General features: G+C 37.2%; 2 protein-coding genes across 4 annotated transcripts in view; one reads left to right on the top strand and one right to left on the bottom strand.

Moving 5' to 3' along the window:
- The window catches only part of RAB31 (RAB31, member RAS oncogene family), a 431,066-nt gene that overhangs the window by 275,260 nt on the left and 132,355 nt on the right, over positions 1 to 23,451 (bottom strand). The window lies entirely within an intron of this gene.
- PPP4R1 (protein phosphatase 4 regulatory subunit 1) overlaps positions 1 to 23,451 on the top strand; it is a 71,910-nt gene that overhangs the window by 20,437 nt on the left and 28,022 nt on the right. For 2 of the 3 annotated variants that reach the window (XM_050767374.1, XM_050767373.1), the window contains exons 3-10: positions 2,509 to 2,593; positions 3,987 to 4,093; positions 9,036 to 9,178; positions 9,672 to 9,818; positions 13,333 to 13,440; positions 13,571 to 13,636; positions 14,611 to 14,769; positions 20,643 to 20,770. In XM_050767374.1, coding sequence (XP_050623331.1) covers positions 2,535 to 2,593; positions 3,987 to 4,093; positions 9,036 to 9,178; positions 9,672 to 9,818; positions 13,333 to 13,440; positions 13,571 to 13,636; positions 14,611 to 14,769; positions 20,643 to 20,770 — 917 coding nt within the window. In that variant the 5' untranslated portion in view covers positions 2,509 to 2,534. Of the gene's footprint in view, positions 1 to 2,457; positions 2,594 to 3,986; positions 4,094 to 9,035; positions 9,179 to 9,671; positions 9,819 to 13,332; positions 13,441 to 13,570; positions 13,637 to 14,610; positions 14,770 to 20,642; positions 20,771 to 23,451 lie in introns of all 3 variants that reach the window. The other variant, XM_050767372.1, reaches the window with a different exon arrangement.

Below are 23,451 nucleotides of genomic sequence, written 5' to 3'. Positions count from 1 at the left end.
AATCGAGGATTTGTTCACTTGATCATTTCAGGTAGTTATTTATTTTTCCCAGAATACGGAGTAGTTTCCTCACACACATAAACTGTTTGAATACTCACTCAAAGACTCAAAGGGACCTTCTGTAGCTTTCTGAGGTTCTTTCTCTGTGAAGGTCCCTCCTCTCTGATACTCTTCCTCTGCCAATTCTAGCTCCCTTGGCCTCCCTGAATTCTCAACTCTGTCTCCTCAATTCGAGGAGTCTGCTGAGATTATATTTGGACCCTCCTAGTGCTCTGGAAATTATTTCCAGGAAGTTAACTGGAAGAATATAGGGCTCATTTCATTTGTCCTCTCTTTCTCAGAGATCACTGTCCAGTACTGTCTTTTGTCAGTGTCTGATACCATGACTTCATATGTTTTATCTTTTTTTTTTAAGAGATGGGGGTCTCACTGTGTTTCTCAGGGGCTAGAGTGCAGTGGCTATTCACAGATGCAGTTATAGAACACTACAGTGTCGACCTCCTGTGCTCAAGCAATCCTCCTGCTTCAGCCTCCTAAGTAGCTGGGACTACAGACACTGTCGGCATACCTGGCTCTGTCATTTTATTTATTTATTTATTTACCATTTAAGGTGTGAGGGTTAAGTTGGTTCTTGTTAATCCATCCTTTTCAAAAGTGGAAGACCATGTTTAAGTGTTCTTTAAATACAGAAGTTGTTTTGTTTTTAACAAAAGGGACTGTGCTGTGTTTTGTGGTCCCTTTTTGATAATGTTCTATTGGGAGTAAAAACGATGTTATCTGTTTAAAGTAGTCAGTTCTGTAAGATGGTCCCATGGTATATACACATTTAATTTAAAAACAAGCATTTTAAAATGCCCTAATAGCAATAACATTTCATTAGGAAATGATGAATCTTTTCTGTCACTCATATAGCAACATTTGGGAGGAGTTTCTTAGGTGGTTTTCTTTTTCTCTCCTAAGAAAAGAGCTAAAGGAGCAAAGACAGAATCTCATTGTGAGTGATGAACAGATTTTTTTGTTTCAAAAATACTTAAATGCTTACTTTGTGCCTGGAAATATCCTGGAGATGAAGCAGTGTATGGGATAAAAATTCCTGTCCTCATGGAGCCAATAACTTACTCTAGAGAGACAGACAATAAGTAAAACAACTAATATTACCAGATGTTGACAGGCACTGTTGAGAAAGTAAATCAAGTAATGCAGGGGATAGAATAGGAAGTGCCAGGAAATAATAAGAAAATTTCTTGGAAAACTCTTAGGGCCTTGAGAAAGGCCCTGAACTGTAGCAGTTGAAGAGTTCTTATTTAGCTCTGGATCCCATCCTTTCCAGCCTCATGGTGTTTCCATCAGTAATATTTTCTTATTGCTAAAACTTCAATTTATGTTTATTTGTTGACTATTTACTTTCATTATATAACCATGTGCAAATCTTTGTCTTGTTTTAAACATTAGGAACAAAACAAAATAAATAATCTTTATTTTGCTTGAATGCCCTGGCTAGTAATCTAATCCAGTTTACTATTTCACAACCACAATTCTGGAAAGTATATTTTGTATTCCTTGTCTTCACTTTCTTATATTTTCCTCTACCTCTTCAGTCAGGTTTGGCCTCTCAGCTTTCATACAATGGAAAATCGCCCTTGTCATACAGCATGGCACAAAAGTACCAAATTCAGTGGGCACCTTTCAGTTCTTCCTTGACTCCTTTGGTAGTAGATGCTGTTTAATCATACCTTCACTCATTGCTTGGTTCCTTTGAAATAATTATCTTTTGGTTGGTTTTTAGCCATTCTTTCTTGGTCTTTTCTTCCTTCTCCTGCAGCTTGAATGGGTGTCTGGCCTTCTAGTTTGTATTAATACATACTTTTATTACAATGATCATTTTAAAGTAGATTGTTTTATGTAGAATATTAGCTCTTTGAAAGCAGAAACATTAGTATTTTCATTATTGTCTCCCCAGCAACTACCCTAGTACTTGGCAGAAATGTATTTAATAAATATTTGTTTAATGAATATAAATATACTAGTGTTTTTAGCTTTCCTCTATTAAGTGAAGTTAGATACCAGTTTCATTAGCTTTATCTTCTACATTGCAGGATTAACTATATCGGTGCTAGACTTTTTGTGTGTCTATTCACAAGTTGTTAGTGTCTTGATTGAACATGTTCTCAAGACTCTGATCACTGTTTCCTGCATACTGAGTTTCTGTAGCCTCTGACCCTTGTGCTTTTAGAGCCAAGTAGAACTTTGTCATTATAGAGCCAAGTAGAACATATCTGTAGAAAAAGGAAAGGGAGGTATCTTTTAGTTATTTGTGGCTTCTGGATTGATTCTGAGAGTCTCTTATGATTTTTTTTTTTCTACCATTCCAGAAACAGATTTTTACTGCTTCAGACAGGCAAGGGGTACATTTTAGTTTCAAAGTGTTATAAGGAGTATTTCTGATATCTCTGATAGTTGGTGTGGATGACTACAGCTCAGAGTCTGATGTGATTATTATACCTTCAGCCCTGGACTTTGTCTCACAAGATGAAATGTTGACGCCCCTGGGGAGATTGGACAAGTATGCTGCAAGTGAGAACGTATTTAACAGGTATGTGCATATTCTTTTTTTTTTTTTTTTTGAGACGGAGTCTCATGCTGTTGCCCAGGCTGGAGTGCAGTGGCGCGATCTCGGCTCACTGCAAGCTCCGCCTCCCGGGTTCCCGCCATTCTCCTGCCTCAGCCTCCTGAGTAGCTGGGACTACAGGCGCCCGCCACCGCGCCCGGCCAATTTTTTGTATTTTTAGTAGAGACGGGGTTTCACTGTGGTCTCGATCTCCTGACCTTGTGATCCGCCCGCCTCGGCCTCCCAAAGTGCTGGGATTACAGGCTTGAGCCACCGCGCCCGGCCATATTCTTATTGTTAAAGTGGAAGTGGAAGGGTGGTTTTACTAACCTCAGTAGGGAAAATGAAAGTATCCATTTTAAAGGAGGTATTATTAACAGGCACAATCTGAGTCACCAAGTTTTATTCGTAATCATAGCATGAGCAGTTTTGTACTTGTTTATTCTTTGATCCTAGTAAGCATACAACATGCTTTCTTTGCAAAAAAATTACCATTAATTACCATTGCTTTTCTGCCACTGGACATAATTTTGGTATTCATATAAATTGCTTATTGGAAAGTACGTTATTCCTTCAACACATGATGTTGTATACCTGCTGTGTGACAGGTGATGCTCAAGGTCATTGGGTCACATGGCAGTGACCAAGAGCCAGCACTCTTCCTGCTGCATTGTGTTTGTCCGGCCACGATCCCAGACCACTTACATCACACTTTTCTGGGAAATCAAAAAGTCTGTTCAGATTTTTTGGGTATAGCTATGCAAAACTCATACTGTTAAAAATATGTAAGGATAGCATTTTGTATAATGAATGTGTTTTTTCATTATAATAATTGAAAGACAACTGAAATGAATTTTTGGTGACTTTTTGCCCAATCAGTTAGATAAAGATTTTAAAAAATGTTGTAAATATTCAGTCTCATCTTGTTAAAATAAAATCAATACTGCCATTTGCCACTTAGAAAATTATAGACCTAATATATGTTTTAATAATGTAATAAGAAAAAAATTTCTTAAAAAATGTGTAGATTTTGTCTTTTAAAATTCTAGATATCCCAGCACTTTGGGAGGCCAAGGCAGGTGGATTGCTTGAGCACGGGAGTTTGAGAGCAGCCTGGGCAACATGGTGAAACCCCATCTCTACTAAAGATATTTAAAAATTAGCCAGGTGTGGTGGTGCACGCCTGTAGTCTCAGCTACTCAGGAGGCTGAGGTGGGAGGATTACCTGAGCCAGGGAAGTCAGTGCTGCAGTTAGCCGTGGTCACACCATTACACTCCAGCCTGGGCAACAGGAATGAGGCCCTGTCTCAAAAAAATAAAATTCTGGATATTAGCTGTTGATGCCATTGAACATACGTAATCTTGTTTTTCTGTGTAGACAAATGGTGGCCCGGAGTTTGCTGGATACCTTGAGGGAAGTCTGCGATGATGAAAGAGATTGTATCGCTGTTTTGGAAAGAATTAGCAGATTGGCCGATGATTCAGGTATATGTTCATGTGGAGAAAGTGAATTTACTCTGTTCTAGAAAGGTTTCTTTGACCAAATTTGTGTTTCTAAAAACTAATGAAAAAATTAATGTGATATGAGATGGCTTTAAAATCTTTCCTAAGTAATTATCAAAGCCATCCATGACAACAAAAGTAAAATGTGTTACTGAGACCTGGACATTTTACAGTAGTCTCATTTAGTTTAATTTTAGAAATTTCTCATCAAAACAAGTCTAAAAATATTGTTTTGCATCATGTATATTAATATTTTAGGATTAATAATATCTAGAATAATTTTGAATACATTAAAAGAGATGGAGGAGGCTATAAATTGTTTTAGGCAAATATAGAAAGCTTGCTTTCTGTGTGGTTTCTCACTTTCAAAAAATGTTGATTAACCATTTGTAAAACTACACCTGGTTTATCTCCAAAGTGAAAATGAGAAAGTCTGCTTAAGAAAGAGGTAAACTTGATTTGAAGCTTAGAAACTGGTGATGTTAGAGTTTTTACAAATATGTCTTTTGTTGTAGTAAAATATACTTAATACTTAACACATGAAACTATTTTAAGGTAATATTAAGCATATTTTTATACTTGATTTTAGAAACAATCCAAAAATAAATTCTAAAACTTTTTTCCTTAAATCTGTTATCTTTATTAAAGTATATTTTCCATCTCTGACAGACTTTTTGGCATCTCAGCAAGCCCCATCTTTTAATTTTTAGACAAACTCATCTTTTGATGAACAGTTCATTTTAATGGGAATATGTTAAATGTTTACATAAGCCTTAAATGTTCCTAATATTCTTACAGGGTGGGTACAACATTTATAGGCTTAACTGAGCAATAGTCTACCTTTGTGTACATAATTGCTTATGTATATGCTTGCTCTAAAATGGTTTTAGGAGGGGTCTCATCAAGTATAATTTTTACTTATTTTTTAAATTTGATTTAAGTTAAATAACAATTTAATGTAAATTCATGGCACTGTTAAGCCTATTATGGTTATATTCCTTAGTAAAGACAGATATTTTAAGGATGGATATGTGTTTTCCTTTATCTGTTTACCAGCTCTAGAGTTTTTTTTGGTAAGTGTGTGGGGGTGTGTGTGTGTATTTTAAAATATGTTCTCACATTGGTAAGTTCATAGTAAATGTCTCTATTGACATAATTCTATTCATTCAGTATACATCAAACAGTACCTACTCTATACCAGGTTCTAGATTAAATGCTAGAGCAGTCATTAAGGTGAACAAGGATTTCTGTCGCCAAATTAACAGTTTAGTGAATGCAGCCAACATATAAACAGTAAATTACAGTGGGAAGGATCGGGGCAGGCTTCAGAAAGTTAGTGACGTTTACGTTGGATTTGATAGAATCATGAGGTATAGAGAGGGGAAAGGGCGCACCCAGGAGAGGAAAAGACAGAGGAGTTCAAGAAGGTGGCCCGTTTGGTCAACAATGAGGCCAACCTGACAATGAGACTAACCTGCTGAGTTTCCAGGTTAGAAAAATTAGGCTGTTAAATAAGGTAGGTGAGGGCTAGATTGTAAAGGTTTATAACAAACCATGCTGATGACTTTACCTGTTTTGTGATTTAGAACAGTGTGGTGTAGCAGTATGAACTGATATGGTGAAAAAGATGGGTGACAAGAAGACTAATTGGAAGACTATACCAATTAATTGGGTGTTTTTGTTTTTGAGACAGAGTCTTGCTCTGTTGCCCAAGCTAGAGCAGAGTGGCGTGATCTCCACTCACTGCAACCACCCCTGCCTCCCAGGTTCAAGCAATTCTCCTGCCTCAGCCTCCCGAGTAACTGGGATTACAGGCATGCACCACTACACCCAGTTAATTTTTGTATTTTTAGTAGAGAAGGGGTTTTACCATGTTGGCCAGGATGGTCTGGAACTTCTCTAACCTCAAGTAATCCACCTGCCTCAACCTCCCAAAGTGCTGAGATTACAGGCATGAGCCACCGTGACCAGCCAGTTAATTGTTATAAGGATGAATTGTTGGATAGAAATTGAAGTGCTGGGAGGGATTCCAAGGCTAACCTCCGGATAGAGTGAGGAAGAGAGAGGATTTCACCCTGAGGTTTCTAATTTGTAGGACTGGGCTTATTGTGATATCTGGGTAAGATAAAGACTATTGAATAATAACATAGCTCTGAAGTGAATGAAATATGTATCCTTTGTTTAGACAAATAAGCAGCTGAGAACCTTTCAGTCTTCTGCCTTACCTTTCATTAGCTTTTATCTTGATTTTTTTATTCCCCAAAATTTACCAACTGCTTTTATTATTTTCCCCTGGAATGGATGGATGTGTAGTGGTTTCTCATTGTGGTTGTAATTTACATTTCCTCAATAGCCAGTGAAGTTCATACCTGGTTATATACTTACTGGCTATTTGGGTATCCTTTTTTTTTTTTTTTTTTTTTGAGATGGAGTCTCACTCTGTCATCCAGGCTGGAATGCGGTGGCACGACCTGGACTCACTACAACCTCCTCCTCCTGGGTTCAAGTGATTCTTCTGCCTCAGCTTCTCGAGTGGCTGGGATTATAGGCATGCACTACCACGCCCACCTAATTTTTGTATTTTTAGTAGAGATGGGATTTCTCCATGTTGGCCAGGCTGATCTTGAATTTCTGACCTCACGTGATCCACCCAACTCAGTCTCCCAAAGTACCGGGATTACAGACATGAGCCACCATGCCCGGCTTCTTTTTTGAAATGTCTTAAGTCTCTTCCCCCTTTAAAAAATTGGCAGTCATTTTCTTACAGATTTACAGGAATTCATTCTGCATATGAGCCCTGTGTTGTTGATGTGTATTGAAGATATCTTTTTCACTCTGTGCCTTGTGTTTGCGCTCATAGTGATGCTTCCTAAAGAAGAGAAGTGCTTTTCCTTTGTGGGTTGTGCTGCTTTTGTCTTCTTAGAGATTTTCTCCAATCTCAAAGTCATAATAAATATCTTTTCCTGTTTTCTCTAACACAGAGAAGCCTTATTGTTTTTTGCCTTGACATTCAGATCTGTATTCCACCTGGAATTTGTTCATGTGCATGATATGAAGTGGAGGACAAGTTTCTTTTTTTTTTTTTTTTTTAATATGAGGAGCCAGTTGACACAATACCCTTTATTGAGAAGGCCATCTTTCCCAGTTCACCTTGTAATAAATCAGTTGTCTATACATGCATGTGTCTGTTTCTGGGCTTCCCCACCCCCCCCCCACCCCATTAGTCTATTTGCCTAAGCAGGGCTTTGAGGAAAGAAAAGTTGCTTATTTCATTTTTAACTGAAACCATAACTTGTGTCCTTCTTTTGCTTCAAAAATATAAGCAATTGTCAGTGTTAACTTAGAAAATTCAGGATCCGTGAGAATAGCAGAGGCCTGTATGTTTACTTTTTTTCTTCAAAACAGAAACACTCTATTTTGTTCATATCTGGCCAACTTCACGTGGTACAACAGTATAATAGAAATTCCAGATATTGGTTTGTTGATAAGATTCTGAACTTTGTAAAATAACATATTTTCTATTTAAAGCTATGTCAATTTCTCTGTTGAGATCTGAAATCCTAGTAGACACATTCATACGTATTTAATGTAATTTTAATAATGCATAATGATAATGGGCACCAAAGTTCTAGTTAGGTCCAATACAATGACTTGTTACTGATAATCCATCATGTCTGTCTGTATTTCAGTCACTTGCATGTCTTCTATGAATTGCCTACTTGTATCGTTATTGTCTTTTATTATTTATTTGAACAGTGTGTTCTTTGTGTAGTTGACTTCCTAATACTCTGTTATACATGAATATGCTCCCAGGCTGTTTTCCCTTTTAACTGAATATGGTATCTTATCTATAATAAAGTTTTTTCATTTGTTTGTTTTTGAGACAGAGTCTTGCTCTGTCGCCCAGAGTGGAGTGCAGTGGCGCTATCTTGGCTCACTGCAACCTCCACCTCCCGGGTTCAAGTGATTCTACTGTCTCAGCCTCTGGAATAGCTGGGATTAGAGGCATGTGCCACCACCCCTGGCTAATTCTTGTATTTTTAGTAGAGACGGGATTCACCATGTTGGCCAGACTGGTCTCGAACTCCTGACCTCAAGTGATCTGCCCGCCTCGGCCTCTCAAAGTGCTGGGATTATAGGCACACCCAGCCTATAATAAAGTTTTTATAAAGTAAAATTAGTTGGTCTTATGGTTGATTTTTGGGTTTTGTCTTCCCGTCTCAAGATTGAACATTTAATATTATCTTTTAGTACTTTTGATCTTTATGTATGATGTGCAGTAGGTACTTTCGTTCCGTGCTAACTAGCTGATTTTCCTACTGCTGCTTCTTAGACATTTCATCTTTTTGAAGCCCAGAGATTTGAAATGCCATATTTCTCACATTTAAATTTGCCATATGCACTTGGGTCTTTTCAGGTTTTTAAAAAACACTTGTCACCTTTAATTTTCATTTACCCATTTTTAGTCTTAGTTAAGTCTAATTATGTATCTTTCATTTATTGACTAAGTTGAGATTAGGAGCTAGTTTTTATGACTTGTCCTAGTAGGTTCTTAAATAGTGGAATTTATCGATAATACTATGTATGTATCACAGTATTGATGTAAATATCAGATAGGATATTTAACCCCTCGCACAGTGTGGCACAGTGTAGGTGATGAATAAATTTATTGTTAAGAAATGGTTAGATACTCAGTGCATACTGTGAACAACAGAAGCTTGGGGTGAAGATAAGGTCCTCCTTTCACTCATGGGATTGATCTGTGTATGATTCTGAAAAGGATTGCAGAATTAAAGGATGTTGTCCCAAGTCCTTTATATTTTGAAGATGAAAATCCAAAGCCTTCCTAAGTATCCTCAAGTCCAGATAAAGGTTTTGTTGCTGCAGGAGAACATGTTTGCTCACATTGCTGTTATCTCAATAGAACCAACTGTGAGAGCGGAGCTGATGGAACAGGTGCCTCACATCGCACTGTTTTGTCAAGAAAACCGGCCTTCAATACCATACGCTTTTTCCAAATTCTTACTACCTATTGTGGTTAGATATCTTGCAGATCAGAATAATCAGGTAAGAGTACCATTTTTATGTTCTTAAAAGAAATTTGCGTAGTGTAATATATGGAGAATAGCCTAGCCTAAGTGTTCTCTTTGGAATGTTTTTTTCCTCTTTAACTCGGTTACTGTTTTTCAAAAATGAACATTTATCTTAGACATGGTGTGTTTAGAGTCTGACAAATCTAGTAGATCCCTTTAATGCCATTATAGACAATGCCTAGTAACTGCACTGTCACTTGGTAACCTCCTAGGGGTCCCTCAAAATGTTTGTTACTTTGTGAGGCACCTTTTACCAGGATGGCTCTGTCCACTTCCTCTGTTACAACACAATCTACCAAGTTCTGTAGTCTTTGTAATAGTTGAAGAAAATAAACACAAACATTTATTTGCAGAGTTTTGCCAGTTATGGGTCCCTTTGAGGTGAGAAATCTTTGTTTTAAAAGTCAAGTGGTAGAATTTTGTTGTGTCGCATATGTACTTTGTCTGTGTTGTTATTTTTCTCCTAGGTGAGGAAAACAAGTCAGGCAGCTTTGTTGGCTCTGCTGGAGCAGGAGCTCATTGAACGATTTGATGTGGAGACCAAAGTGTGCCCTGTCCTCATAGAGCTGACAGCCCCAGATAGCAATGATGACGTGAAAACAGAAGCTGTGGCTGTAAGTCAAATGGCATTTTTCCGTTTATGCAAAATGTGGCTGATAAGAGGTGCTTATTAAAAGTTAGGCTGGGGTCGGGTGCGGTGGCTCATGCCTTTAATAATCCCAGCACTTTGGGAGGCTGAGGTGAGTGGATCACTTGAGATCAGGAGTTTGAGACCAGCCTGGGCAACATGGTGACACCTGGCTCTACTAAAAAAATACAAAAATTAGCCAGGCATGGTGGTGTGCATTTGTAGTCCCTGTTACTTGGGAGACTGAGGCAGGAGAATCATTTGAACCTGGGAGGAGGTGGAGGTTGTAGTAAGCCAAGATCAGGCCACTGCACTCCAGCCTGGGTGACAGAGCAAGACTCTGCCTCAAGGAAAAAAAAAAAATTAGGCTGGGCTGGGTGCAGTGGCTAACTCCTGTAATCCCAGCACTTTGGGAGGCCAAAGTGGGAGGATCACTTGAGACCAGGGGTTTGAGATCAGCCTGGCCAACATGGCAAAACCCCATCTCTACTAAAAATACAAAAAAAATTAGCTGGGTGTAGCGGCACATGCCTGTAATCCCAGCTACTCTGGAGGCAGAGGCACGAGAATTATTTGAACCTGGGAGGCAGAGGTTACAGTGAGCGGAGATCATTCCACTGCATTCCAGCCTGGTTGACAGAACAAGACTCTGTCTAAAAAAAAAAAAAAAAGGGCTGGGCGCGGTGGCTCAAGCCTGTAATCCCAGCACTTTGGGAGGCCGAGACGGGCGGATCACAAGGTCAGGAGATCGAGACCAGCCTGGCTAATACGGTGAAACCCCGTCTCTACTAAAAAATACAAAAAAAACTAGCCGGGTGAGGTGGCGGGCGCCTGTAGTCCCAGCTACTCGGGAGGCTGAGGCAGGAGAATGGCGTAGACCCGGGAGGCGGAGGTTGCAGTGAGCTGAGATGCGGCCACTGCACTCCAGCCTGGGCGACAGAGCGACACTCCGTCTCAAAAAAAAAAAAAAAAGAAAAGAAAAGGCTGCTTTACCTTGTTTAACATTTTTCTGTTAAAGTTGCCACAAATCATTAAATTTGAAATATAATCAGGGCTAGAAAGGGACATAAATGCTTACAAAGGAAAATGTACCTTCTGCAAACAATAAGAAAACAATAAATAATTGTAAATTATTATGTCAAAATGGAAAACTGAAATGGTTATTTTATCAGTGCAGTTAAAATTTTAAAAACCCTGTATTGAACGAAGAAACACTTGAACCCCTTCAGCAGGTATTGAGCACTTTTCTAGGCACTGTCAGCACAGTGGAAATAAAATAATACTTGGCTCCTGCTCTGACAGGTACGGTCTTTGTGGGAAAGATGGTCAGGCAAGTACATTTCCCGGGAAATAGGACATCATTGATGGTTATCAGAAGAATATACAGATTGTTAAGCCATTATGCACATCATAAAGTCAAATGTAATAGGAAGATTCTGGGTTTTTTTTACTTAGTTTGCAAATATTCTGATTACTTGAAGGCCATGAGAGGGCATGAATTAGAATGGAGTAGTATCTGTTGTGATTCACATCTGTGGTTCCTGAGTTCGGATAGTAGTAATTCTGATGGTAAATTTATTCAAATCTATTTGGATAGTAAGAGTTCACTCCTTAAACCTAAAATAATATGGTTACATCTTTGTTGATATTTTAAAAAAATTACACTATATGTAGTGCTTCTGGATTATCATTAGTGGGATGAATTAGATGATCTTTCTAGTCTCTTTCCCTTGAAGAATTTCTTGAATCTATTATTTTTAGATACTCAGTTACCAGTTAATAATAAATTTACTTTTTCAGTAATGTTTTTATTGAAGTGAAACTTACATGACATAAAATCATTTTAAAGTGTTAGTGGCATTTAATATGTTCACAAAGTTGTATAACCACCACTTCTTCCTAGTTTCAAAACATCACTATTTCTTTTTTTACTTGAAGATTTTTTCAATGAAGGAAGTCAGTTTTCGTCTTGGCCTAATTTTTGTTTTATATTGAGCCGTTTAACTTGCTGTATTATCATTCTCGATGCAATGTGAAATTAGTAAAACATTATAATAAAAAATTTAAAAACTATATCCAGTGGTAGTAGGAATCTCATGATTCTCTTACAGTTGTGTTTGTTTTTTGGTCATGTTTTATATTCCTTGGCTTCCATATTTTCTCTATCTTGATAGAGAAGTTATAATTATTTCTTAATAAAAACTAATTTTTTAATAAAATAATTCACTTTTAAATAAATTTAGTTATGCTACATCAGTGATATACAGCATAACTTTGAATTGTTAACTAGAGCATGGAGATGCTTATTCAAAAAACAAAACTGACTTTGGGATTTAGGAGATGTAGGCCTTGTCTCCAGTTCTGATGATGATGGGATTTTCATGGGGATAGTGTTGAATCTGTAGATCAATTTGGAGAGAATTGCCAGTTTTACAGTCTCTGAACACAGTAGATCTATTTATTTAGGTCTTTGATTTGTATCTTTAATCTTTTATAGTTTTCAGCAGAAAGTTCTTGAGTATATTTCATTCAATTTCATATTTTTTTAAAAGTACTTCTGTGAATGATACTGTTTTTAAATTTTCCAGTTCATTGCTAATTTGTAGAAATAGAATAGATTTTTGTAGTCTAATTTATAGCCTACAACCTTCCTAAACATACTTATTTATTCTGGTGGCTTCTTTGTAGATTCCTTCTGATTTTCTATATAGACAACCATGTCATATTTGAATAGAGAGAATTTTCTCTCTTTACAATCTTTATGTATCTCTTTTACTTCTTTATTTTGTCCTGTTTGTACAGTCTAGCAATTGATAGAATTGTTAAATGACGACAGGCTATCCCATTTCTTTCTGTGTTAACTGCGGGAGCAATGTATCTAAATAGAGGGCCAGTTTTCAAATAAAGTTAATCCTCACTTTGTCTGCTTTTAACTGAAACATGCCTATATCAGAACTGTGTCCATGCTTTCCCTGGAACTGAAGCTTTGCAAAACCAGAACATGGTTCTGATATGTATGACCTTTAGTTCACTGGGTGCTTTTCAAGGCAAGGACTGAATTATTTTCTTAGCAATACAGATATGCTAAATCTAGATCTTTCCTGGGGATAATTTTCCCCTTGAACAGTCACTAATTTTTTTAATTGGGAAAATGTAGATTTTTGTTTGTTTTGCTTTTAAAATTACCAGGCAAAATGATGAAGTAGTAATAAGATGGAAACTGGACAAAAATGAAATTGTTAGGATTTTCCGTGGGTTTACTGGGCATGAAGTATTTATTGGTTGTTTTTATTGATTGTGGTTAATATCTGTCTTTGTTTCCTGCTTAGATAAGATGAAATTAGTAATTGGCTATGAATATTTTCTGTGATGTATATAGTATAATGATGCCATATCATATTTTGTTTCCTTAAATTATATACTTTTATTAAGTTATTAAATTTAACTGAAAGAGCCTTACTTGATATTTTCAGTTGTGTGTTTGTTCTTACTTATTTTAGATAATGTGCAAAATGGCTCCCATGGTTGGGAAGGACATTACAGAGCGTCTTATCCTCCCTAGGTTTTGTGAGATGTGCTGCGATTGCAGAATGTTTCACGTTCGAAAGGTATTTTTTTTTCTTCTGTTTAAAAACATAGTGCTAGTGGTTAATGTACTGATACATGACATTTAAAAGATTATCTTAGAAGAAGCCTATGTGTAATATTTTGAAATGTCAATGATGCTTTTGTTGTCAGGTCTGTGCTGCCAATTTTGGAGATATTTGCAGTGTAGTTGGCCAGCAAGCTACTGAAGAAATGTTGGTAAGCATTGCAGATACAAAGGAGTAAACAGTGTGAGTTACAAAGTAGTACATAAAGTTTGAAATGCACACATTTACTCCAAAGTTTTATTAACACAATTCCATGAATATAAACCAGAAAGATAATAACTTTGAATTTAGGAGTTTAAATATCTGTAATCTGGGCGTTTGAATTATATTTTTGATATTTATTAAAAATATAGATATGTTTCAGAACCATTGATCTGTTTTTACCTCTTCCATTTCTGTTAAGCAAATCAATTCTTGTTCAATTGAATCTTTAATTTTATTGCAACCCTCAAGAATGTTGATGGCATATTAAATGTATAGCAAGTTAGTTTCAAGTAGTACACAAGATGCATATACTTGATGTATAAGGCACCATACCTAAAGAGTTTCTGAAGCCATCTCTTATGCAAAATAATTAAGTTCAGGGGCAAGCGCTTGTATAACATTAAGCTATGATTGTTGAGAGTGCTTTTGCATAGCCAGTTGAGTTATAAATTAGATGTGATTTATTGAAAATTGTTGAGTATAAATACGAATAGATCCTACTTTTTAAGACAATCCAGTATTTAAAATACTGAGGCCAGGCGTGGTGGCTCACACTTGTAATCCTAGCACTTTGGGAGGCCAAAGTGGGTGGATCACCTGAGGTCAGGAGTTCGTGAACAGCCTGGCCAACATGGCGAAACCTCATTTCTACTAAAAATACAAAAATTAGCTGGGCGTGGTGGCACACGCCTGTAATCCCAGCTACTTGGGAGGCTGAGGCAGGAGAATCGCTTAAACCCGGGAGGCGGAGTTTGCAGTGAGCCGAGATCGCACCACCTCACTCCAGCCTGGGCAAAAGAGTGAGACTCTGTCTCAAAACAAACAAACAGACAAAAAAAACAAAGCAGAAAATGAAAACGAAGTAACTAATGAAATCTGCTATCTTTATCCAACTAACAAAACTCTTTCCTTTTCACATAGCTGCCCAGATTTTTCCAGCTTTGTTCTGATAATGTATGGGGAGTCCGAAAGGCTTGTGCTGAATGCTTCATGGCAGTTTCATGTGCAACATGTCAAGAAATCCGACGGACCAAATTATCAGCACTTTTTATTAATTTGATCAGTGATCCTTCACGTTGGGTAGGGTTTTGATTATCACTTTTATAAAATAATACATTTGTGTCCGTTTTAAAGCAAACATAATTTTGACCTCATAAGAAATAACTTATAATTTAAGATATATTATTTTTTATACTTTTAGGAATAGACAGTAGAAAGACTCCTATATTAATAGTTTTTATGTTTTTTTGTAACAGGACAAAAATTTGTTTACAACTTTAAGTCCTGTTGATTTTTATTTAATTGGCATGTTGTATTATGTTAATTAATTTTTAGATGGTAAACCACTTGCGTCTTTGGAGTAAGTCCCACTTGGTCATAGTGTATAACTCTTTTTATATGTTGCTGGATTCAGTTTGTCAGTATTTGGTTGAGGATTTTTGTGTCCTTATCATGAGAGATATTAGTCTGTAGTTTTCTTATGGTGCCTTTGTCTGGCTTTGTCAGAGTAATAATGGTCTTATAAAATGTGTTAGGAAATGTTCCCTCTTCTACTATTTTTGAGAGGGTTTTTGGAGAATTGGTATTGATTATTCCTTAAATGTTTGGTTGAGTTCAGTGGTGAAGCCGTCTGGGCCTGGGCTTTTCTTTGCCGATAGTTTTAAAATTCCTAATTCAATCTCTTCACTTGTTATAGGTCTGTTGGGTGTTTTTTTCTTGAGTCAGTTTTCATAGTTTGTATCTTTCTAGGAATTTTGTACATTTCATCTCAGTTACTTAATTTTGTTGGTATATGATTATATGTAGGATTCCTTTATCATCTTTTAATTTCTGTAATGTCAGTAGTAATGCCTCTTCTTTCATTTCCTATTTGAGTAATTGGAGTCTTGTCTCTGTTTCTTGGCCAGTCTGCTAAAGGTTTGTCCGTTTTGTTGAGCTTTTTAAAGAACCAACTTTTGGTTTCATTGGTTTTCTCTATTTTTCTATTATTCATTAATTTCCATTTTAATCTTTATTCTCACTTCTGCTTGCTTTTAGTTTGCTTCTTTAGGCAGAAGGTTAGGTTATGGATTAGAGGTCTTCCTTCCTTCTTTGAATTATCATCTGGGGTAAATGGCTTTCAACCTGAAAAACTTAATTTTAGAATTTCTTGTTAATGTAGTTCTGCAAACAACTGTTTTCATTTATCTTTGAATGTCTTTATTTCACCTTTGATTTTGAAAGACAGCTTTGCTTAACGTGAGATTGGGTGTGTTATGCCACTGCCTCTGACCTCTTCTGTTTCTGCTGAGAAGTCAGCTGTTAATCATATTGGGGTTCCCTTGTAAGGGATGTGTCATTTTTCTCTTGTTGCTTTCTGGATTTTTCTCCTTGCCTTTGACTTTCAGAATTTTTACTGTGATGAATCCGTATGTGTAGCTCTTTTAGTTTATACTACTTGGAGTTGAGTTGATTGAACTTCCTAGTTATGTAAGTTACGTTTTTCTATACATTTGAAAAATTTTGAGCCAACATTTCTTCAAATATTTTTCTTTCTCTTCTCTCCCTGTAATATTCCTATTGTATATATGTTAATGTGCTTAACGGTGGCCTACATTTCTTTGAGGCCCTTTTCATTTTTCCTCATTTTTTCTCCTCTCTATTCTTTGGCTTGCATAATCTCTATTGATCTATCTTCAGTAGATCAATTCTTTGTTCTGCCAGGTCAGATCTACTGTTGAGCTCATGTATTGACTTTATTTTAGTCATTGCACTTTTCAGCTGTAGAATTTTCATCTGGTTCTTTTTTATAATTTCTCTTTATTGATGTTATACTCTAGTTGATGCAGCACTGTCCCCATACCTCCCATTACTTCTGTAATCATCATTTCCTTTGGTTCTCTGAACATGTTTATAATAGCTACTTTGAAGTCTTTTTTTAAGTCTGAAATCTGATTGCTCTCACAATCAGTTTCTGTTGCCTGTCTCTTTTATCCCCCTAATGTATGGAATTTTTTTTTTTTTTTTTTTGCCTGCCTCGTAATGTTTTGTTGAGAGTTGAACGTTTTAGATAATATATGTAGTAACGTTGATACTGGTTGTCCTTGCTCCCCCATGGGGCTTGTTACCATTATTTGCTTGTTTAGTGACTGGCTGGAATGCTTGGGTGAAGACTGTTTCCCCATTCTAGGAGGTACAGCTTTGGGTCTGCCCACAGTCACGCTGGTATGACAGGGGCTTGTTGGGTATGGAAGGGCAGCAGCCTGAGGTTCCATTGGCTTCTTTCTCCTGGTGAGGACTCACCACCCTGTGAGCTGGACCAGTGGCTTTTGGGGCCCCAGCCTTTTCAGTGTGCCACACCCATAGGAGGGTGGAAGAAAGGAGCCTCACCCCTCAGCTGCTGTCACTCAGGACTGGGCCTCAGCATCAGGTAGCTGGAGCAAAGCAGCCTGTGCCCAGGAGCTGCGGGAGAGCAGACCCCAGTGTGCTTGGCTACAGCACACTGCAGTCTCACACCTCACCTCACTGGAGGTAGTATAAGGAGGAAATGGTCGGCCGGGCGCGGTGGCTCACGCCTGTAATCCCAGCACTTTGGGAGGCTGAGGAGGGTGGATCACGAGGTCAGGAGATGGAGACCATCCTGGCTAACACGGTGAAACCCCGTCTCTACTAAAAATACAAAAAATTAGCCGGGCGTGGTGGCGGGCGCCTGTAGTCCCAGCTACTCTGGAGGCTGAGACAGGAGAATGGCGTAAACCAGAGAGGCGGAGCTTGCAGTGAGCCAAGATCGCGCCACTGCACTCCAGCCTGGGCGACAGAGCGAGACTCTGTCTCAAAAAAGAAAAAAAAAAAGAGTCTCAGCTCTTTTAGGATGTATACGACATTTTGTCAGTTTTCTGGAATTGATATCCCTTCATTTGCTGCTTGCTCCTAGGGTCATTTCCAGGGGCTTTGAATTATTGTTTTATAATTTTCACTTCACCAGGAAGTGGGTCAGCTGAGCACCTCACACAGTCATGGCAGAGATCAGTCTCAGGACCTTTGCATATTCATTCCCAAAACAAAATTGACGTAGAGGGCAAGACTCTTAAGCCTTGATATTATGTTAATGTTTTTGTCATATCCTGTATCGGCTTGTTAGAAAAGATTAGCATAGCTTACTTAAAGTTTTCTTGGTGAAGCTATGTATTTGGTCATTGGATTGGTAACATGCAGTAGTTCCTATTAATTTGAGAATATGGATGTGTCAGTCATTTTAGAGATGTACAGCTGTTCCTTGGTATCCATGGAGGATTGGTTCCAGGACCACTTGTGGATACCAAAATCTGAGGATACTCAGAAGTCTCTGATATAAAATGGCATAGTATTTGCATGTAACCTATGCACATCCTCCTGTACACTTTAAATCATCTCTAGATTACTTATATCTAATACAGCATAAATGCTATGTAAGTAATTGTTATTCTGTATTATTTAGGTAATAATGACAAGGAAAAAGTCTACTTGTTCCGTACAGACACAACCATCATGGATCTAACTATGTTTTCAATGTTCAATTAGTTGAACCCACAGAACCTGTGGATACAGAGGGCAGACTCTATATGCTGCACCTGTCTGAGAAAAATATGTATCTTATGCCTATTTTACACACACACACACACACACACGCATATGCGCGCGTAAAAACTATGCCTATTTAGTTGCAAAAAAAAGACAAGATAGTCTTTTGTCTGAACAATGTTAAGCCATTTGGGGAAGGTTATAATCTACTGTATTATCTCTTCTCAAAAGTTAAAATTGGATTAAAAGTTAATTTTATTTCTGAAATTCTTTAATATTTATTCTTTGAGTGACTTATGGGTTTTTTAGTGGTTTCCAGAACCTTTGTTTAAAATCATTAGTTGTTTATTTCTTAAAGTCATTGAAAGTAGTAAAAGCAGTAGCTTAAAGTCAGTTTATTTTGAGGAATAGCTCAAAGTAGAAATATTTTTATAGTGTTGGAAAATTACTCAATTACACGCAGTGGGGTGTGTTGGAGAGTTAAAATTGGACTTTAGTCCTGATTTCATTGTAACTATAGGGTAACATTGAAGAAGTCATTTTATTTGGATTCCAGTTTCTGTTTTTGTGAAATCAAGGAGGTAGATTAATAGTAGGATTTAATTAACTCTTACTAGACACTCTAAGGTGTATTTGTCCTCCACATTAAACTTTTTTCATTCTAATCTAACAACAAGGTAAACTAATGATTTAGATAAATTAAGCTATGTCCTTTATTGGGAACAAGCTCAGAGATTTAACAATATTCAAAGAAGATTAAATTCATGCATACAGTGTTAGAAGTGACCTTTTATCCTTTTATGGAAGTAATATTTGGTGACTTACGAAGAGGAGAAAAACCCTTAGTTTACACACATATGAGCTATTCTTTTCTCTCTCATGTATATAATTCTAGCCTTTTTAAAAAACCAATTGAGTCATTTCTTATATATGCTTCTCCAAGAGTAAGTAAATACTAATAATAGATATGCTTTACATTTATTTGCTTTTGTAAAAATCATGCTTACTATATAATTATCTTAAACTTGAGAAAGGTATTATGCTTTTTTTTTTTTTTTTTTTTAAGAAAAGGAATGCTAGCCAGGAGCAGTGACTCACACCTATGATCCTAACACTTTGGGAGGCAGAGGTGGGAGGATTGTTTGAGGCTAGGAGTTCAAGACCAGTCTGGGCAACATAGCAAGACCCTGTCTCTGCAAGAAAAAAAAAAGAAAAACTAACTGGATGTAGTGGCACATGCCTATAGGCCCCAACTATTCATGAGGCTGAGGTTGGAGGATCACTTAAGCCAAGGATTTTGAGGCTGCAGTGAGCCATGGCAGCACCATTGTTTTCCAGCCTCCACAACAGAGCGAGACCTGCCTCAAAGGAAAAGGAATGCTAAACTTCAGGGAAATTGGTGTGTGGCAAAGTCAAGGTTTTAGTAACATACCAGTTTTCCCATTGTTGTTGCCTTTGTCTGATTGTGTCCATCCATCCTTCCTTCCATAAAACCTCTCATTTTCAAAAATATGACATGAAGTGAAATTCTATAACTTTTTTATCACCCCCAAATGAGACAGTCATCGAGAACAATAGTTTATGCTTCGAGATCTTTGTGACATATATTTTAAGTTAACATTATATTTCTGGTACATCTGTCTTGCTTCCTTGTAGTGAACAAATTAAAGTCTTTCCTACCTGAAAACATTAAATATATTTATCACATTTTGTTGACTTTATTGATTTTTATGTTCTTTGTGGCACTCTTGGTTTTCCTTTTTGTTCTTGAGAACACAGCAGGACTTTCTTTAGTTTTGTTCTATGCAAATGTTTTATAGTATCTCAGATTATCATGGTTCAGACATTCAAGAGAGGATAAAAATAATTGAAAGTAAAAAAGAACCAATAGGGATTTGTTTGTTTGTTTGATGTGTGTGGTGTTTGGGGGCTTTTTTTAGACAGTCTTGCTCTGTCACCCAGGCTGGAGTGCAGTGGTGTGATCACGGCCCACTACAGACGTAGCCTCACGGGTTCACCTGCTTCTTCCACCTCAGGCCCTGCCGAGTAGCTGGGACCACAGACATGCGCCACCATGCCCTGCTAACTTTGGTATTTTTTGTAGAGACTGGATTTCGCCATGTTGCCCAGGCTGGTCTCAAACTGCTGGACTCAAGCGATCTGCCCAGCTCGGCCTCCCAAAGTGCTGGGATTACAGGCATGAGCCACTGCGCCCAGCCAGAGAAAATAGCTTGTAAGAATTTTTCAATCCTAGCTAAAGTTCTGAATTTGGGCTTCCTTTAGAAAAGCTTTATTATTATCCTAAACATACTTTGGCATTTGAAAGTAGATTATTAAATATATATAATGTGTGTGTGTGTATAATTCTTTTTAAAAACGATTCCTTTATTAAATTGTCCTTTTTCTCTTCCTAGGTTCGCCAAGCAGCTTTTCAGTCTCTGGGGCCTTTCATATCTACTTTTGCTAATCCATCTAGCTCAGGCCAGTATTTTAAAGAAGAAAGCAAAAGTTCAGAAGAGATGTCAGTAGAAAACAAAAATAGGTATAATTTTAAAACTTTTGTTTTCTAATTGTACTGCTTTTAAACATTATTTCCACTATTCTGCAACAAATGTTATTTTTTGATAGTTTGCTGTTTCTCTTGAGTATAAAAATTGGTGAATATTTTTATAGAGCTTTTTTTTAACTGCATTTGTTTGTTAAGTATCTCTTTGGTTACATATTGAATGAGTAGATGCATGTAACACAATTAGGTAGTTGCCTGGCACATAGGAAACTAAATTATAGATTATGACTTTTTTAAAAAAACGTTTATTTAGTACATTATTTACCTAGTCAGTCATTCATTGATATCTACAATATACAGGGTAATTGTTATACACTGTGTAATATTTTGTTTTTTGTTTTTTAAGGAGTAAAACTTAATTTAGGAATAGGTTTTATTGTCCTTTTCTGTCAAATAATTTAGTTGTGCATCTTGGATTCTCTGTCAATGGTGATTGTAATCTGTCAGTTTAAGGAGAAAGCACTGGAATGATTAACACCAATTTAGTATATTTATTAGCCAGTATATCAGTTTTAAGTATATCAGTCTCATAGGGAAACCAGAGTTTTAAATAAAGCTTAAAGAGTCAACTGGGATTTTTATTTTTAAATGTTTTTGCATCAAAAATTTTCTATTAAATTTAAATTTTTAGAATTTATTATAATATATATTTAGGGGAAAAATTAATTCAAGCCTAACTTATTAGTATGTGGGAAATGTACACAAACTTTTACAGTTATGCACTTGTACAAGTTTTTGAAACAGTCCCTGCTATAATGCTTGAGTTACCGTAGTGTCTTTTCCCTCCCTTGTCATGATGCTAATGGACATTTTCTTCTGTAGGTCTTGATACTGTGCTATTTGCTTTCTTGGTGTTTTGATTTGGCAGTTCTTCTTTCTTCTCTGCTGCCTTGTTTTACCTTTTTGCCCGTTCTCCTACTGTCCTGCTGAATAGCCAAACAAACCTGAGGTACTGTTTTTTGTAAAGGAAGAAAATCACTCAAACCTGTCTTCCTAGCAAGCAAAGTCTGTCAGTTTTTTTTGAAAACAGGTGCTGCAAGGAGTTTGACAAAAGTGATGATGGTGGGTGGGGAATGTTATCTATTTTTCATTTTTGAAATCAGCATACTTAAACAAATTACTTGTGTATACTGAAGACTGTTACATAACTTTTGTTTTAAAATCTGAAATGGGTCTAGTAAGTCAAACTATAAATTTACAGAGAATTATATAGGACGAGTTGGTAAACTTTCTTCTCTTTCACAACTACTCACTCGGCCTTTGCAGTGTATAAGCAGCCATAGACATTACATAAATGGACAAGCTTGGCTGTGTTCCAGTAAAACTTCACTGACCTAAACAATGTGCCTATCAAGGCCATGTTTGCTGTCTACCGGTGTGTAGCATTATTGCAAGAGCTATTTAAAGGTAGTTTAATTTCTTGATTCTTCTTCCATTGTAATAAGGTATGTCTTAATGTCCAGGCAATACTACTTGTATTGCTGATCTTCAGTAATATTATTAGAGCTTATTAAATTACGTTAATGATATGGTGGGGGGAAGAGAGCATTCCTGGCTAAGGAAGGAGTTATGTAAAAGCTTTTACATTGTAAAAGCTTTTGCACATTTTGACATTCTATCTTTATAAAGAAGTAGTACTGTATATTATTAAATCTCAGAACCATTAGTTTGTTTGCCCTCCCTTAGATAGCACACTGGCATTTGTCTTAAGCTGTCTTAAACTGTTGTGGTGTTAAGATTGATTGATTGATTATGCAAAAGTTAACTGAGCACCTACTATGAACCAGAAACTTTAAGTGGAAAGATAGAACTTAGTTCCTGTCCTCAAAGTTCTCTCAGTTTCTTAGATTCAGGTTTTTCAAACAAATGTCTTACAAAGTAAGAAAGTTTTTGGCAACATATTTCCACCACTGTTTATTGTATAGTGTTTCATCTGACCCTAGAAATGTTTACTATCACTTCATTACTGTTTGAAGCATGTATTGATTCCAAACATCTGACTTACACATCAGATCTTTCACTCACCCTGGATCAGGCTATTAATGCTTCTTTGAAAGTGCTGATAGGCCGGGCGCGGTGGTTCAAGCGTGTAATCCCAGCACTTTGGGAGGCCGAGACGGGCGGATCACGAGGTCAGGAGATCGAGACCAGTCTGGCTAACCCGGTGAAACCCCGTCTCTACTAAAAAATACAAAAAACTAGCCGGGCGAGGTGGTGGGCGCCTGTAGTCCCAGCTACTCGGGACGCTGAGGCAGGAGAATGGCGTAAACCCAGGAGGCGGAGCTTGCAGTGAGCTGAGATCCGGCCACTGCACTCCAGCCTGGGTGACAGAGCGAGACTCTGTCTCAAAAAAAAAAAAAAAAAAAAAAAGAAAGTGCTGATAAAGCCTGCTTCACAGAAACAGAGTTGAAATACTCAAATCTGCATTTTGAAAGTATGTAAAATAAGCATTCCTTATCACATTGTTTTCTGAATGCACCATGTTCTCTTAATTCTCCCTGTTTTTATACTTGCTGCTGTCTGGGAAGCTTCTTGTTCCATCCATACCCTCGTTTAACAAAGTCCTGTCTTAGACTCACTGACTTGTCCAGGAAGTACAGAGCTTTTGTCTTCGCATTAGTAGCGCTGTGAGCACTATTTTAATCCTATCCTTTTGG

The sequence above is a fragment of the Macaca thibetana genome, chromosome 18, assembly GCF_024542745.1.
Source record: "Macaca thibetana thibetana isolate TM-01 chromosome 18, ASM2454274v1, whole genome shotgun sequence".
Taxonomy (NCBI): domain Eukaryota; kingdom Metazoa; phylum Chordata; class Mammalia; order Primates; family Cercopithecidae; genus Macaca; species Macaca thibetana.
Note: the sequence above shows the minus strand (reverse complement) of the source record. Positions and strands in the feature narration are given on the sequence as shown.